This window comes from Vespula vulgaris, chromosome 14 (assembly GCF_905475345.1).
Source record: "Vespula vulgaris chromosome 14, iyVesVulg1.1, whole genome shotgun sequence".
Lineage (NCBI taxonomy): Eukaryota > Metazoa > Arthropoda > Insecta > Hymenoptera > Vespidae > Vespula > Vespula vulgaris.
In genome coordinates this window covers 1,298,301-1,316,795 of record NC_066599.1, presented here as the reverse complement: position 1 = coordinate 1,316,795, position 18,495 = coordinate 1,298,301, and the positions used below count along the sequence as shown (strand labels likewise).

The 18,495-nt window shown below is 31.2% G+C and overlaps 2 protein-coding genes across 2 annotated transcripts in view; one reads left to right on the top strand and one right to left on the bottom strand.

Moving 5' to 3' along the window:
- Window positions 1–85: 85 nt before the first annotated feature.
- LOC127068901 (arrestin domain-containing protein 4) lies at window positions 86–4,912 on the bottom strand. Its single transcript, XM_051005279.1, has 7 exons — window positions 4,832–4,912; window positions 4,165–4,301; window positions 2,826–2,950; window positions 2,136–2,353; window positions 1,087–1,233; window positions 643–864; window positions 86–554 (listed from the first exon to the last, which is right to left on the bottom strand). Exons 2-7 carry the CDS (start codon window positions 4,275–4,277, stop codon window positions 363–365), a joined length of 1,017 nt encoding a protein of 338 aa, XP_050861236.1. The 5' UTR covers window positions 4,278–4,301; window positions 4,832–4,912; the 3' UTR covers window positions 86–362.
- Window positions 4,913–8,148: 3,236 nt separating this feature from the next.
- The window catches only part of LOC127068904 (neuromodulin), a 53,168-nt gene continuing 42,821 nt past the window's right edge, over window positions 8,149–18,495 (top strand). The window contains exon 1 of the mRNA XM_051005288.1: window positions 8,149–8,313. Coding sequence (XP_050861245.1) covers window positions 8,241–8,313 — 73 coding nt within the window. The 5' untranslated portion in view covers window positions 8,149–8,240. The remainder of the gene's footprint in view (window positions 8,314–18,495) is intronic.

The window sequence follows — 18,495 nt, the reverse complement described above, 5'->3', positions numbered from 1 at the left end:
ACCTAAGTATTTAGAATATTAATAAAAAATGTATTAATATATAAAACATCTTTAGTAAGATTTTGTAATTAAATATTCAATAAAATTAGTTAACTATTTCATCAAGATCTCGAGTATTCCATTAAAATGAATCCAATGTTTGGATCAAAAAAATATTAATTTGATAATTCAGATCTTTCAAAAATAAAATTACGAAGCATTGTTATAAGCGTATTTCACCTTCTTCGATATCTCAAACGTCTAGAAACCAGAATCATCGTATTTTGGTTATTGCACACATTTTGATAACCTTCGCTTTGCATCCTGATTTCAAATTGGATAAAGGCAAAGGAATGAATAACATTAACGTACATTTAATACATTCATTCCTGTATCTCAAAAGCTTTGTCGTCGAGCCATGGTCTAAAAATTGGCAGCGTTGAAGGATAATGAGCTCCTCGTTTAGAAGGTGCAGTACCAGCTGGAGCTCCTTCCTGCCTGAGCGGATACGTGGCTAATACGATCGGTATCTGTAGTTTTATCTCCTTGTTCAAGCTCTTCGGGCTTATAACGAACTAAATTCAACAGAAAAATATTACATAAGATTTATAGCTTGAATCATATACCGAATATCATTTTATCCATAAGTATCTCGATACATACATAAACATGATACAGTACGTTGATCAAGTGACACCCTCTCAAATTAGTAGGTGGTAAAGGTGGAACATACATTTGTTCGTTCAACCATTCCTCGCCTTCGCCTGGTCGGATTTTTCCCCTTGAAACGCTAGCTAGTTCTCGAGTTTCACTCGCAAGTACCTTGCCACGACATAGATACTGAATCGTTTCGGTTAGGGATGCTTTCGTCGATTTCATCGTAACCTGTTAAATCATTTGATAATCGTATCAAGAAAAAAAAACGTGCGAAATAAAAATAGAATCATATTATTCCAATTAATTCAATAAATATCATCAGAATTTGTTTGTAATCATGATAATAATTTCGATCATGGAGAGAGTTCATTTTCATCATGTGCAAGCATAAAAATGAGGTTAGCTAATCGTTAAAGAAATAAATATTGAAATAATTATATAGTTACGTACCTTGCTACGATTGTTGACGGTAGCAGAGATTCCGATGGTTTCACCAGGTACATATCCGCCACGATCTAAACTTACTCGACATAAAACTGGACCACTCGAGACACAGGAGACGCCTACGCGTTGTTCGATCTCTTGCCTGGCAGGTTGCTAAACCACACGGAAAGAAAAATGTACTATTACATTTTTTGTTTCTAAGATATAGAGATCTCGTAAGTTGGTAACACTGGTACGACCTTATGGCGGGATATTTTGAAAGTTCATCGCGTTACACAACTAGAGAGAGCGCTCGAGGATCGAACGAGTCAACCGTAACGAGAAATACATAACAGTAACAATAATGCGGCTACGTTTCATTCTCAATGTCATGTGCCTACGTAACTATTATCTCATGTTGCTGCTGCTTATGTATTATTGTCGTTGGAACATAAACGGTGAACGTCGTTCCCTTTTCATATATATATACTATATATATATATATATATATACATATATATAGTACATTCTTGAATCGAATTTTTATTTGAATGACCCCGTTAACATTTTCAAAATAAAGTCTAACAATACGAGACAATAGTTTTACGTATGAATCAATAATGGATCAATTTGAATTAATTCTTTTTTTTTTTTTTTACATCAATTCTCATTTTGATTACCTGATTCGAATAAGTCTAATTTCTAAAATATCCTTTTGACTATTGTAATACGAAAGTAGCCGTATTTGCTTGTTTATAATCGCTTTCCATAAAGGTCAATGACCAGTATTTGAAACTCGGTTATGTTAATACGCTTGGAGGATTCGTTTAATCTTAAACATGCGAAAGAAAGCGTATATTTAATGTTACGAGGTTATCGACCCTCTTTCCAAGAAAATATTCAAGTTTTTCCTGCTATTAAGAGCGTAAATCATATCGGAATACTTTTATGGCAAAGAGAAAATAACATTACGAGAAATAACAAGTCTTTACGTCGAAGTTTATCATGTCATTTTGTTTTATCTTTATCTAATTGACGTTAACGAAAATATCTTTCAAATAAGATAACTAACTAACCGCTAAAATCGGTGGCTCGAGATTCAAATCGATTGGATTCATAACGATGAAAACCTGTTGATTTTTATGAGTCAATCCACCTGGTTCTCGTAGTGCAGCTTTGCAATAATATTGAACCCAGCCATGTTTACCCAAGAAGGTTGATGGTAAGCCCAAGGGTAAGCCCAATTTAAAAGGAAAACTGTGAATCCCTGGTGATAGAAGCGACGGTCCTTCGCCTGAATATTAAACACGAAATAATAATTAATACATTTCCAATTGTAGAGAGCTAAAAAAGAATAAATAATAATAATAAAAAAAAAATAAAATAAAATAAGAAAATAAAAAATATTAAAAAAAAAGTCCAATTTTAAAAAATTTCCTATTTTAGATAGCTAAAGGAAAATAAATAATAATAAAAAAAATATAATCAAATAAAATAAGAAAATAAAAAATATAAAAAAAAATCTTGAGCATTATATTGGAAACAGTGAATATTTAATGAGGACGTCAATCAATCCAGATTTATTGTATAATTTTGTTATTATTAATTCAACATTGTAAACATTTTAATTGCTTAAAAATTTAATTTTTAAATTCTGTCAATAAACTATAAAAAAAATTTCCAATGAAGCGGTATCCAATAATTCTATTTATTTATTTATTTTTTTTTTTCTTTTTTAGATGATTGATGGAAATAAATAGAATTACCTGGTTCGCCCAGAAGTCTCATTCGAAAATCTATATAGTTTTCTTTATCGTAGACCCTTTCAGCACGTTGACTACGAACACGAACGACCCCTTCGCCAACAACGTGAAAATGCAGTCCGGAGACGCTGAAATAACGCAATGAGAGAGAGTATGTTATTAAGAAACCTCGTATTTGTATGTATGTAAATAAGTACAATGCGTCGTCGAGTTTATTGTACCGTAAATTGCAAAGGAAGCATATCTTGTACGAACGTTGGCATAATATGCCGTCGTCGCCGGTAGTCTTATGCCTCTTTTGCTGAATGAGAAATTCCGGAAACGAGAAAAAAGAAATTTTACGTCATACGAAATCAAGTTCACGCTCCTTTCCGTTTCCGTTGTTATTTCATAATAATTATTATTATAACATGTACGTGCTCGTATACGATATAGTATACATTTTACGTATATATATAAATATATATATATATATATTTCTTTTATTATTAAATAAGTGAAGTATAGTAATGTGACGTCTCGATAAATATATGTATATATATATATAAATATTTTTATTATCAAATAAATAAATAATATCACGAAGTCTGACGTCACCGTATACGTATGCAAATATATATATATATATATCATAAATTTTGTAAATGTATATACCATATTTTTTTATTTTTAAATAGTTCGATAAAAAAAATTAGATAATTCTTGTATTAGTAGATCAAAGAATGACATTGCAAAATATCGTAAAGACGCAATAGAATTCGAACAAGAAACGACCTTTCACCCTAAAACAAAAATATTCGATCGAACATATCTAATTAAGATGCCAAAGACGTTTTCTATGTCTTTTAAACCGTTGTTGTACATACAAACGTATCGATGGAACGCGTGCAGGATTTTTAAAAAAGTTTTGGAAAACGCCAAAGGCATTTTAATGTTACAAGAAAGTCGCATTATACTTGGACGTTTCGAACGTTTCGACCAATCGTTCGCTTTGTACTTCATTTACATACATAAATACATAAAACATGATCGATTAAAATGTCCTTAGTATTTTTATTATTAACAATAGAAATACCACTCCAATTTGACGTGCATTTGGATATTTACTCATAACAAATAAAAGCAAATAGCTTTACGTTCGTTTAAATATCTCTAAAGATTACGATTATAATAATTAAAAACGAAGAAATTTTGTGTACGGATTTGATAGTTCTAATGTTAAAAAAATCGATTATCGAATCGAAGTTGTGAACAACGTCACATTGTTTTTCTTAGGATTTTTGAATTTATTATAGAAAAGCATGCGTGATAGAAAGTGAAACATATATATGGTATAACTTACTATGCCTCATCGTCAAGCTCGATAAGCACACGGCCGGACAAAAAATGACCAGGGAAATAAAGCAAATTGGTATTGTCGAAGAGTATTAAGAACTTGCTCAATTTACGCGTCATCCTTCTTATCGCGTTTCCTTTTTCCTTTTTTATGTATATATATATATATCTATATATATAGAAAGAGAGAGGAAGAAAAAGAGAGATAAATAGATAGATAGATAGATAGATATATTCTCGAGGGACGAATCAACACACAGGCGTTTACGTCACAACTATTTCTACGTCAAACATCAAGAATCAACGACATCGAAATAAACTGGTACGAAGAAATAAGTTTCTTTGATATGTAATAGAAGGACGAGTGAATGAGAACCACTGGATAGGAATCCTCCGAGCACGCCCATAACCTTGCCCACGTTTAACTCTTTCTCTTTTTTTTTCCGATGATTTTTCTTCTTTCAGAATAATTTACATTGTTTTATTTTTCTTTGGGTAAATGTAAATTCAATGAAATTTTCTTCAAAATGGCCGACATTTTTGTTAATAATAACCGTGTTATTCTCTCTCTCTCTCTCTCTCTCTCTCTCTCTCTCTCTCTCTCTCTCTATCTCTATTTATCTCTCTTTTTTCCTCTCTCTCTCTCTTTCTATCTCTATCTCTTGATCTCACACGATAAACGAAAAGAAATTGTATGCGCGTTCGTTGGAAATCTGTGACGATATTGAAACTTTCTGGCTACGGACCCAACTCGTAACACTCTCGTATAGCACACAACACGCACTCCTGCCCATTCTTGGTACTCACTGCTGTAGCTCACTTTCGCTCCCTACCTGTTCACGATCTTAGTTTTCAACCAATCAGCGAGCCGATCGTTCCCTTCAGGCGAATCCGAGCCCGATCGAGTTTCAACGAATCCGATTGCATGATTTTAACTTGATCGATATACTCCTTTCTTTTTTTTTTTTTTTTTAATAATCCTTTATTTTATTTAGATAAAATGTTCTTTTTATTGCTCGTCTTTGAAAAGATTTACAATTGAAACATTATATTCGTTTTTAATAAATTTGTTCTTTTCTTTCTTTTTTTTTTTTTTTCGTAAAAAGAACTACCAAGTTGTTGCTGAAAATTACAAAATTTGCATTGTTTGCAAATTAAATACACCGTTGGATGCTAACGTTACTCGATCATATATTCAAAGCTTATATTCGTTATTTTAGTAACCATGAAAAATAATTGTACGGCTATTTTCGAGTTACACGATGCGAACAAATTTAACAAGAGAGCTATAAGAAAAAATTATTTCGAATCGCTGAACTTCTTCGTCTTGTTTTGATAATTGATAAAAATTAGAAAATTAAATTTGTTGCATATTCTTTTTATAATTAGTTGATACGTATAAAATATTTCTTTGTATTTGATAGAATGAATTATTACATTTTTCTTTTGAACAAATCTAGTAGTGATGTGTAAAAAAGAGCTATTTTAAAGTTACATTATATATCGCGCATATAAAAGGAAAAAAGTAAAACATGCGTGATAAAGAATCGCGAGGGATAATCAGGACGAGGAGAGGTCGATATTCGTTCCAGAAAATGTGAAGTATACGAAGGAGCTGGCGCCCGTCTGGCAATAGTCTAGCAGTCTAGCCAATAACAAAGCTTCTGACGAATTATAGGTTAAAAAGATCTTACCATTAAATTTTTATTTGAAAATTTAATCCTTCTTATTTTTGCATTTGTTTCATACACAAAAAATGAATATATATATATATATTGCATTGATCAATAAGTAATATAGAAATTTTTAATAGTTTATATTTAAGTAAATATCACCAGCAGATATTTTTTATTGAAAATGTTTAATACTTTATATTTAAATAAATAATACTATTTTATATACAATATTTTGTTTATTAAAGATTCTGACATTACTTATTGGCCAATCCTATATATATGTATATATATCATATATTTGATTACATATTATTTTAATTTACACAAGTATGACGAAAATATAGGTTATTTTAAATAATTTGTATTACAAGCATCGTAATGATTGTCGTTGTTTACAATTAAACACAGCATTATTAATAATTCTATTCGTTTCCATTAAATACAATTTGAGGACTTCATAATTGGATGGATTTAATATAATAAATCGAAATGATAACAGTCAAAACGTACTATCGATTAATGAATTCCTTGACATTGCACAGCTTCTCATTCCTTTTTAGAAAAATAAATCGTTCTAAATCCTGATACACAAACTTCTTTGTTTCTGATCTGCAGTTCTATTCGCTCTTTTATTTTTTCATAACAATGAACTCCAAGCTATAAAAAAAGAAATGAAAAAATAGAATGAGAGAATCAGAACGATTATAAAATATTCCTTTTAACGATCGACGTCTTTCTAATATGCAAAATATTATTAAAACATAAAACGTAGAATAAATTATCAACAATCAATTATAAACGATCTTTCGGTATTACAAAGCTTCTAATTACATCAACAACAATAAGAAACATCGTTACGTTAATTCAACATTATCTAACCTTTTCTCTATTACCTTTTCTCTTCTATCGTTCTACGATCGAATCGCACTCATTCGTTCTATATAAAAATATACGTAGGAAAGTTTTAGAAACGTTTGTAAAAGATCGAGGTAGAAAAAAAAGGAAAAAAAAGAAGAAGAAAAAAGAAAGAAAAAAGAATTCGAAGAAAACTTTGCAATAGTAAAGATGGCGCCACCATTAACGGACATGGGAGAAAAGCGCGATGTGTATGTAAACGCGTGTATATGTGTACGTGCGTGCGTCGTGTGTGCGTACGTGTAACGGAAAAGAGAAAGATAGAAAAGGATAGAGAGGGAAGGAGTATAGGTTAGAGGAAGACAGAGAGATGAGCGCAAAACCGTTGGCGCATACACATAGAAGGTTATAACTTTTGAGTAAGCCTGTAGGACGAATCGGAGTTTGTAGTAGTGGTGGTAGTAGTAATAATAGTAGTAGTGTAGTAGTAGTAGAGAGTATTCGTGCAACGAAGGGCAGGGTCGTCGGCAGAGAGCGTCGTCAGTACGCCCCGTGTCGTCGACGTGAGTCCTTCGTGCTTTCGGGGGTTGCTCGTGAAAATTCTCTCCTCTCTCTCTCTCTCGCATACAGATATAGATAGATAGATACATAGACGTACACACATCCAGATCAGACACATATATATGTATCTTTAGCTACTCGTGTTCAGTCTCGTGCCGGTGGAATCAACGTACCTCCCCCTCCTCGAGTATGTCGGAGCCGATCCTGTCTCTCCTATTCTTCCTATAGTTGATCATATAGCTTGAATAAGATAAAAAAAAGAAGTGTGATAAAGAGATAAGCAATGTGTTAGGATCGAAGGTAAAAGAAGACGGGTTTTGAAGTATCCTCGAAGTCAAGAAAAAAAAGAGAGAGAGAGAGGGAGGGAGAGAGAGAGAGAGAGAGAGAAGACAAAAGGATACGAGGAGAGGAGACAGAACAATATAGTAAGGGGTAGTAATATAGTAAGCTACAGACAACGTCCTGGCCGTTGACCTTCGAGGACGAACGAAAGGAGAGGAAAAAAAGGAAAAACAATATCGAGACGGAAGATCGTCGTGTATCCGAGACAAGGAGAAAGGAGAAGGAAGGGGGGAGGAGGTACGTTCGTCGCATCTATCGTCGACATTCGTCGTCATTCGTTGTCGTCGTCTTCCTGGCTGTATATACTCTTCGATTCGGTCCGATCGAGTTTAGGATATTTAAGACGTAGATTAATATTTATCGCGCAGATAACAAATTGTTCTAGGTGATCTTATTAAGGCATATTATTATTTTTATATCATTATTACATCGTGGATGTTAACTGGTGAGCCGATTTGACGAGGAGTCGAGGGATAAAGGGGGAGAGTACAGTCGCGAAACGGGGAGTGCCGCCGGTAGTCGGTCGAAAGGGAGGTGGAGGGGGAGGAGGAGGAGGTGGTTGGTGGTAGTGGACGAAAAGAAGAGAATAATTTGAAGGGTGAAGAAAGGAGATAGAAAGAGATAGAAGAAGAAGAAGAAAAAGAAGAAAATGGGCTGCAACACGAGCAAGGAAAGCGTCCAGCCAGCTGCGGAGGAAGCGAAGGAGGATGTCAAGAATGGAGGTGAGTACTTCATCTTTCTTTTCCTCTTTCTTTTTCTTTTTCTCTGTCTGTCTGTCTGTCTGTCTGTTTGTTTGTCTCTCTCTCTCTCTCTCTCTTTCTCGTTTTTTAATTTCATTATTTTATATCTTTTCATCGCGAACACGCAATTTCCTCGTGGAGAGGTTAAGTCTGGCTTGCGTCTAGATTACTATCCCCACCACCTACCCACTCTGTCTGCTCCAACTTTTTTTTTTCTTTCTTTTGACTTTCAAAGCTCGTCTCTTATTTATCATCGAGATATTATTTGATAAGGGAGAGAGAAAGATAGAGATAGATAAAGAGAGAAAGAGAAAGAGAGAGAGAAGAGGAGAAGTTGTATAAATCACAAGGACGAATCGTTTCGTTTTATCGTTTTTGCTAAGTGTTCTTAGAAATGGCGACTATGATAGATCGTAATCGAAACTATCGATTCGATGCTTTGCTCGTTCGTTTTAACCTGTTTATTGAAGAAGAGGAATAATAAGGTTAATATACATATGATAATATTCGTACGAGGTTAATCGATATAATTCGTTGAAGAAGAGGATGACCGAAGTTTTTTGCTTACTCACTTTGTTAACAGAATTTTGTATGTAGATTTGCTAACACACACACACACACACATTGAGTTGATCAATAAGCAACAATCTTGAAATTTGTTGCAAAAAATATCTAACGTACACTGTTGTATATTTAGAAGGAAAATTCTGATATTATTTATTGGTCAATCATAATATATATTTGATATATAGATATCATATGTGCATGTATGTATGTATGTATGTATGTATGTATGTATGTATGTATGTATGAGTTCATTCATATATGTATTAACGTAAGAGAAAAAAAATGTTGGCGAGGAATACTAATAAGAAGAATAGTAAGAATAGTAATAAAATATAGTAGGTAATATATAAATCAATCTTAAAGAAAAATATCTCACTAAGAATAAGAAGAAGTAAGGGAATAATAAAAGTCGGAAAAGTCCGAAGGTCGTTGAAATAGGAAGAGAAGGTATGAGGATATATAGGGTGTCTGAAATCGGCGTGTCTCGTTAAAACGAACCTTAGCTCTGTCACGTATGACAGAATGTCGATATAAACGACGGCACGGTTCACAGTTCGTGGCACGCTCGTCAAGCTTCGTGATCAGCAGGATGCGTTAATTTAGCTTTGTAATTTTAGACAAAGAGACTAACACCTACGTATTATAAATTAAACACTCCGATGGACGTCTAATTGAAAGGTATTACTTTTCAACTATTCTAATCGTTAATTTAATGAGTGTGTAGGTATTTGTATATTTTATGTGTAATGCCACGTTATCTATTATTTTTGAATATTTCAGAAATTATACGAGTTAAATTCGGATTTTGTTAAATAATTTTTGATGTATAACATCCACATTTTAATGCATCTAGAATAGTCCAATGGTTCTTGACTATCTTAGAAACTATGAGAGTTTCTACGAGAGTTTCTATGAAAGTTAGGTTCAAGTTTTACCCCGAGAAAATTTTTATTTAATATATTTTAGAGTATCTTTATAATTATTGGGTCAATCTGTATATTATAAACGTGGGATTCTATTTGACGAATTTAAATTATCATTTGAGCTGTATTATACAATATGCTCCAATAATTATCAACGTTTTAATTAATTTCAGAGAAACTGATAGAAATGTTTAAGTCTTCTAAAGCAAACTTTGGTATATGATAAATAACAAAATTTTCTTATAAATAGGCTTTTACAATAATTTTAAAATATATTAGAAACTATGAGAGTTAGGTCCAAGTTTTATTAAGGGAACTTTTAATCCGATATATTGAAATTTATTTTCACAATTATTGAACTACGATGTATATTATAAATCCGTGATAAAATATCTATTAAATCATATATATATATATATATAGTTTCATGAATACTCATTATATAAAATTATATAAAAGCTTTCAGAGAGATATATGAAAGAAAAAAATGATGATAAGAATTTCAATATTATTACCGAAACATCTCAAAATTATTTTGGAATAAAATCAATGTTTTTAACTATATGTACTAATTCGAAATTTTTTCTTCGAAATTTTCTTTATTTAATTTTTAGAATTTTACCGATCGTAACGAAACTTGAATGTTTTTACGAGCCACGGGTGAATTACGACGTAACGCAATCTTAATGCGATCATCTCGTGAGATAAATAGCACGGGTGAGCTCTTCTACACGCTCGTATGGGGCTGTTTTTTCTTCTTTTTTTTTCCTTTTTTCTTTTCAAGAGAGAAAACGTTTCGATGACTCATCCCTTCACTCCACGCACGAACTTTTCCTTCTCGATCTATCGATCGCATCTCGATATGTATTCGTTTATTCGTTCAAAGAAAATCATGTAAAAAGTGTATTTTGTAAAACGTATTTCATGTGAGACACCATAGCTAGATATATAGCAGAGTTTCAAATTTTCCATCAACGATATATCCAAAAACATAACGTTTGTTTGCAAAGAAGATTGCATATAGTAACGACATATATATATATATATATATATAGATATATAGACACATGTATGTATATATATATATATATATATATATATATATATATATATATAAACATATGTGTATATAGATGCATCTCGAAAATGTATTGACATGAGAGTAATTGCGTTTGCGATTTTGATGCACGTGCACTGATTTCAATTACTTATTGACGTTGAAATTGAACGAACGATAACACAAAAATGTTATAAACGAAAATATCTCGATCGGATTTGTTAATATCTCTCTCTGTCGAGTGTTGGATTCGATGGAAAAAAAAGGAAAAAAGAAAAGAGAAAAAAACGTTGCACCATTACTTCGAAACATTTCAAACAAATTCGAATAATCGATTAAAAAACGAATACCTTTCATGAAAATAAATAAATAAATATATATATATACATATATATATATATACTATAGAAATATAGGGGGAGCCAAAAGTTCCTAGATGATATAAAAAATGTATCAATTTTTTTTCTAGCATTTTGAAACTAATTTCTTTTTTTTTTTTTTTTTTTTTTCAAATTGTTCCAAATTTTTTTTCCAACTTTTTTTTTCGAAAGTACAAAACTATAAGAGTTTGGAAATATTTTTTTCGTTCGTTCTCCTTAATATTATTCGATTTACGTACGTATAAGTCATTGCTAAGAGTGTGTAATAATGAAAGGACATTCTTGCATTCTTACAGACAGAAAGTTCGCGTGACCATCGAACGTATTCTGACTAAAATAGGTTAATGACCCAATCTTACACTTGCTTGACTATATAACACGTGGTTTGTCAAGAGTGAACAAGGTGATTGTGGAGACATTTACTCGTTTGAGACATCGTTCTAAGTTAGTACAGGCGAATCGACGAAATCCTGTTCGTCGAACTCGTAAACTTTAGCGAATCCTGCTGACGTTCAAGATCCTATTGGATGTATCCAACACGTTCATAGTATATACATAGTAAATACATAAATAGTACATATATATACATAGATACATACATACATACATATATAGAAACGTAGAACGTTTTGTGCTAGAACGACTTTTATCCAGGAATTTCCTCGTTGAAATTGTTATCCTAGTATAGATACCTACATATCGGCATATCGATTTATCGACGTAATCGTACTACACTTCGAGATTGAAAACCGATAGAGACACTTTATTCGATATGCCGAGTAGAAGAAGGAATTTTTTCTTCGAAAATCAAATCCTTCCTTGACGTTTATATGCAAAGAATAATAATCCTAACGGCGTTCGCAGAAATTATATATTGGACGTCTTATTATCTTATTTTTTTTATTCCTAAGAAAATTTCATTTTCCACGTAAATTGTATCAATCGAATCGTGCTGATCGCTAAAGAAAAAATGCTGAAATTTTATATCAAGTATTACATGAAATGAAATGTAATACTTGAATTATAACAATATGAGAAAAAATTTCCATAATGAAATTTATATTAATAGAACGATAGTAGAATAGTATATATATCGAGTGTTACACAAATGCAAGTACATAGATCGAATAATATAATATAAAAAAAAAAAATTACATTTAATATATATGAATAGATTAGATCAGATAATGTGCGATTATTTGAGTAACGGAGAAGACAAATATCTCGTCTCATCCTATTCCTCTTATAAGAGTCACATATAAAACATTAAACGTCTCTTCTGTTCCCTTTCAAAAGTACTCACGTATCCTTGAATAAGTAATGATTTCTCGTAAGTGCAAGGCTAAGAGTACTAGAGTACTAGTTAAGCTAATGAAAAGTTCTATCTTTCGTGCTGATTTCTTCTTTTTAGAACCGACTTTTCTCTATTTCTCTCACTAAAACTTACCCTATCTTTTTAAACCTTGGAGTTTTCTAATGAAAGGCGATTATCATGAAACAGTTTGCTACGATCTATAGTTCGTAATTACAACGTAGAAACATTAAAATAATTATATCATATCGAGAAATATTATCGCGATTTGAAATGAAAATTCTTTTCAAAATTAAATTTAAAATATTTGAGAAATATTTTTTATTGAATTGGGTGCATCGAAATAAAATCGATGAACGAAGCACGTATTACGCAACGAAAGAATTTTTTAAAAATTTCTGATCGATTATACATTGAAATGTTTATATATATAAAAAAAAGAACTGCCATAAAACGATTAAAAAAATGTTCTAAATCGAAGGAAAGCTCTTAGTACGCTCGGTTAATCCATTGTTCGGTAGTAACATCCATCAGGAAGAAAAACCATAGGAGAATGTTTATTCGATAAATCTCATTATCCGTAAATCTTTCGTTTACGTAGACATTTACACACACGAATGGACACTCGAGGAGAGTTTCCTTTCGATTACTTTGGAAAGGAACTAGTGCATTGACAAAAACATATGTATGTACGTTATCGTCGGTGAGTAAATTCCCGAACGAGCTCTTTTTACGGTTATTTACGTTCTCCTATTTGCGCTTCAATATTACCTACTCATTTATTTCTCATCTTTTTTTTTTTTCTTCCTCTTCCATCATTTTTAATATACCACAACCGATAATCCATCGATATATCATAGGTCTACCGAAAAATTTTCTTTCGCAATAAATAAAAGTAATTTTTGTTTCATTATTTTTGAATTAAAACGATATATTTTTACGTATAAAACATTAATGACGACGAATCAATTGAAACGAAAATTTTTATGTTATTTTTGTATATATATATTTTTTTTAGTTATTTTTGTGTAACAGTTTTCATTATTAATCGTTGATTAATAATCTTTTTTTATTATTATTATCTTCACATAATTTATATTTTAATTTGATACAAAGTAATGTATCATGATATATCAAAACCGTATAAAAATCGACCTCTAGAAATAAGAAGATCTAACCGATCAACGTGCGTCATAATTTAAAAATAACTATTTCATATTTTATGAGGTGAAAATATAAACGTGATCGATAAGAAGACGATTCGTTAACGAGATCTCAACGACAAATGGATCAAATGGTCTTGGCAAAAGACCGATAGTACTGAATTTAAATTAGCGAGAGGATATCAAGGCTCGAGAGCTGCCAAATCGGTACGTGCGAGATTTGTTTCGGTAACAAGAACGAATCGATCGGTCTCCCACGTCCTGAGCAATTTTCTCTGAGTTAGGAAAAAGCCATATCAATTTATCTTTCCTAGACATCGTTGACCAATAACATTACGTTTACGATATTACCCAACTCATACATAAACATATTTGATCTGACATACAACATTAACTTTATATAACATCACTCTATTTATTTTTTAAAGTTATTTCAATATTTTATTTTATTTACTTCTTTTAAATATTTTAATTAAAATGATACCACGTACATATCTCGCCATGTTCCTTTTCGATAAAAAATTGGAAAATATAAACATAATATTATGTTTGATCTTCGTTCGAAATTCATATTCGTGATAATACGAGGCGACGTTTACGTCGAATATGATGTAAATAAATAATTTTCCGTGATCGATCATATGACCTTTATGAAAATTTTATGACAAAATTGTCCTTTCGAAAGTCGAATTAAAATTTGTATTCTTTGATCATAGGATCAATTTTACAAGGATAACATCTCTTCTTTGTGTGTGTATATATATAAATATATATATATATATATATATATATATATATATATATATATATATGTGAACGTGCATAGCATCGTTTGGCACGCATACAATCATATGTATTTCGCGTTTAGATTGCGTGCATTCATGACCTCCTTTGCGACGTCTATGAAATACGTCGGTAAGTGTATGAATCCGGTAATAACGTGCCGGCATGCCGCCTTTTACGGAGTCCTCGTCAAAAATAACCGGAAGTCTGTCTAAAGGAAACTCGTTACGAGAAGCCATTTTTATCGGTTAAAGTACAAAATAATAAGGCAACCTCAAAAGCTTAAGCTTTTCAATTAGATTTAAACGAAAGGAATGCATATACATTTTTTAAATCATTTCTTCATTAATGATATATTGTATATTATTACATAAATATACAAATAAGCGAAACGAATTTTTTATTCCAATAAAAGTATCATCTACAAAAAAGAAGAGAAAGAAAAAAATATGAAATTTCATCCAGAAAATATTGCATCAAGCTTTAGTTTCAAGAGAAGAAAGTATAAAAAAGAAAGTATAAAAAGAAAGTCATTTGCGGCAAGTATTCGAGCATGGAAAAAAAAAAGAGAGGAAAGAAAAAGTGTAAATTACGAAAATAAGTGACGCATACCACGGCTTAGAAATGTTTGCGTTCGACGTGTTGCACCAGGTTCGAAATTGCAGAGGATAAGTACCGTCAGGTGGTTGCAACTGTTGCAAATGTGCACCTTTCTCTCTCTCTCCTCTCTCTCTCTCTCTTTTTCTTTTTTCTTCCTTTCTATTCATCATCTATCCTTCTTCGGTGGATCGATAGACGAATCGCTCAAAGCGTCTGCGTTTGAAATTCTATCAATTCTATCTTAAAATATAGTCGAATAAGAATATTCTGTTCGTAAGAGAATATGTTTCTTGTCGTTGATCGAGTAATCTTCGCTTGTTTCTCCTTAATTGTATTTTAATGAGAAAATCGATTAGAAATGTCATTAAATTTTTTTTTTTTTAATCATATTATATAGTAATCTTTTCGTACATTACATTCTATCCGCACAGAGTGGTTTAGAAATACCCTATAAATTTTTTTTTCCATCATTTTAAATATAAGTTTTATTTGAAATTGGATTTCAGTGTATGTGCGCTTGCGGATTACGAACACGTTAGAAACTTTTTAAAGCATTATGTAACTTTTTTTAAAAATTATATTTCAAACACATTCGTAACAATTTATCACATAATTCCGACACTTTCATGTTTGATATGGTTAGCAAATATTAGATGAAGTTTCGTTCACTCGATTGGATTCTAATCGGTTTACTTAATAGCCTTTTCCAACAAAATTGAGAACACGGCAAACTTATTAGTGCACTAAAAGAGATAGAGATAGAGAGAGAGAGAGAGAGAGAGAGAGAGAGAGAGAGAGAGAGAGAGAGAGAGAGAGAGAATGAGAGAGATGATGGTTATATCACAGGATAGAATGAAAAGTTATCCTAGTCGTCCTGGCTTCCAGTTCGTAAGTCGACTCTACTTAAGTTTCACGTTCACACGAAGAAGTCGGTGCCTACCTGTTTCTATTGTAAATAATATATTCAACTTGATATGTATATTTCGTGAGAACATTAATATATTAGATGTATAAGAATATATAGATATCTTTTCTTTGGGAAATAATTATATTCCAAAGTGTAATACCAGTCAATTTCAAATGAAGTTACACGCATATAATTTTATAAAACAAAGCTTGAAGCAGGTATGCATTTTTTATCAACATATTTATATATTTATTATATCTTATAAAAAATATATATATACTATTTCCACAATTGTGTGAAAGATCCGAAACGTCTAACCAATAATCTCCTCATAGATCATCACTTTCAAAGAATCCATATTTCCCCATAGTCTATTGAATGAAAGAATATCTTTTGAATTACTATATCTATCAATTTAATTAACCTTTTTTCTCATACAGTTTGGATTAATCATAGCTTGAATAGACATATACACACATACAAACTCACGAAGAGACAGTTTTATGCGATATATCTTATGATAGATCAAAAAGATCGAACGATCGATCAACGGACTCGGTCTGACAATAAGTAAAGTGAAGGGTCAGGGGTTAAAGGACGTTCACCCTGAACCACTGGAGATTCAGAAGTGTTACCGGCTAGTGCCGCCAGTTGGTAGATCAATAAACGAATGCCTAGCGAGCAGACGGTCTAAAGTCGAACGCCATTTAAATTATTTTAATTGTTCGTTCGCTTCATCTTCTCGTTTTATATATCAGATATTTCATTTTTATTTTTATATTTTTATATCTATATTTGTATATTTTTATATCCATTATTCTTACTTCTTTTTATTGGACAGTCGAAAGGTTCGAGTAAACAAACAAATTATTTTTCTTTGCTAGATGCGGTATAAGCTGATTTATAAATCCACGTAATCAACGATAAAGATCAACGTCAAATTATCTGAAAATAAATTTTCATTTCCTTAGACTTCCGCACGATTGCACGTATACGTGTGTATGTACATCAATGAACTCTACGGTAATGCGAATGTTCTGAATGCAAAGTAAGTCGACATCTCACGGTTATATACTTGAGAAAATTGCTTTGTGTTTGTGCACGCGTGTGCTTTTTAAGTTTATCGCGTTTCTTCGGAGTTACTAAATAGAATTAATTTCGTAAATGTCGAGATTAATTCTGATTTTATGGGATTAGTCGTTTAATTTTCTAACGAGTTCAGAAATGGATAAATGGTTTACAAATAATTCGTAATTATTCAAAGAAATTTTATTACCAATTGTATTTTTTTTTCTATCTCTTTCTGTGTGTATGTGGGTATGGATTTTTTTTTTATTTATGCTTGTAATTGAATAACTTTTTTTTTAAGCTTGACGAAGTGTTATAAATTTTTAATTATATAGAAAGAAATTCATAAGATATGTGAAGAATTGAAAAATAATGATTTTTGGTTCTTAACAATGTTAAAAATATAAAAGAAGAATTTTTGATTTAGGAAAAGTTATTTAATTTTAAAATATCTCAATATTTGTATGACTCTCTGTATGTAGGTATATATATATATATATATATATATTTATATACCTAAATTCAATTGGCGAAGGACATTCGATCGGTGTAGGATTTTTATGAGACAAACAAAAGCTCGAGGGAAGCCTTGGATCGAGGAAAGACGACTTTAGACCACTCCTATGTTTGAACAAACGGAGGTGTGGCATATTGGAACGTAGCAGTGAATATTAGAAAAAAGGAAAAGAAATGTATTGTTCAGGGAATATAAATCCTTCAGGAGTTTCGATCTTTCATATTCGAATTTATCGAAAAGAACTAGTAGATCGATAATTTAATTGCATGTCTCATGTGAAGGTTCTTATTTTGATCTATCTAATTGTATACTTGTTTACATTCATATTCCTATTTTGTGCAGTTAATTGGCAGAGAACTGTCGACATTTTTATTGTTCTTGCGTCATTCGTTAAATATCTTTTTTATTGATCAAACTATGACAATTATAGTAGGATGTTCATGTTAGTAACGTAATAATGGAAAGGAAAAAGATTAGAAATGATATATATTTTATAAGATAGAGACAGAGATAGAGACATTGATGCATCGATAGATGCATCGTTTGATTATGTTCGTACTCGAAATATACCTTCATTTTCATATATAAACGACATCTCATTTTTTATATATAAATAACTATTTTTTAAATGGCAGAAGAGAAATAATTCATATATGGCTTATCTTTGTTTTTTTTATTTATTTATCTATTTTTTTTTTTTTTTTTTTTTTTTATTCATTGAGGAAATACGTGCGAGATAAGTTTTTTTAGGTTATCTTTATACAAATTTAATATTATCAAAATATAATACGAACAATAGAATGTTGAAGGATCTATGATATGATTTATCATTTATGTATATATATGTATCATAGTTTTATATTTTTCGCACATGCAAATAAGAAGAT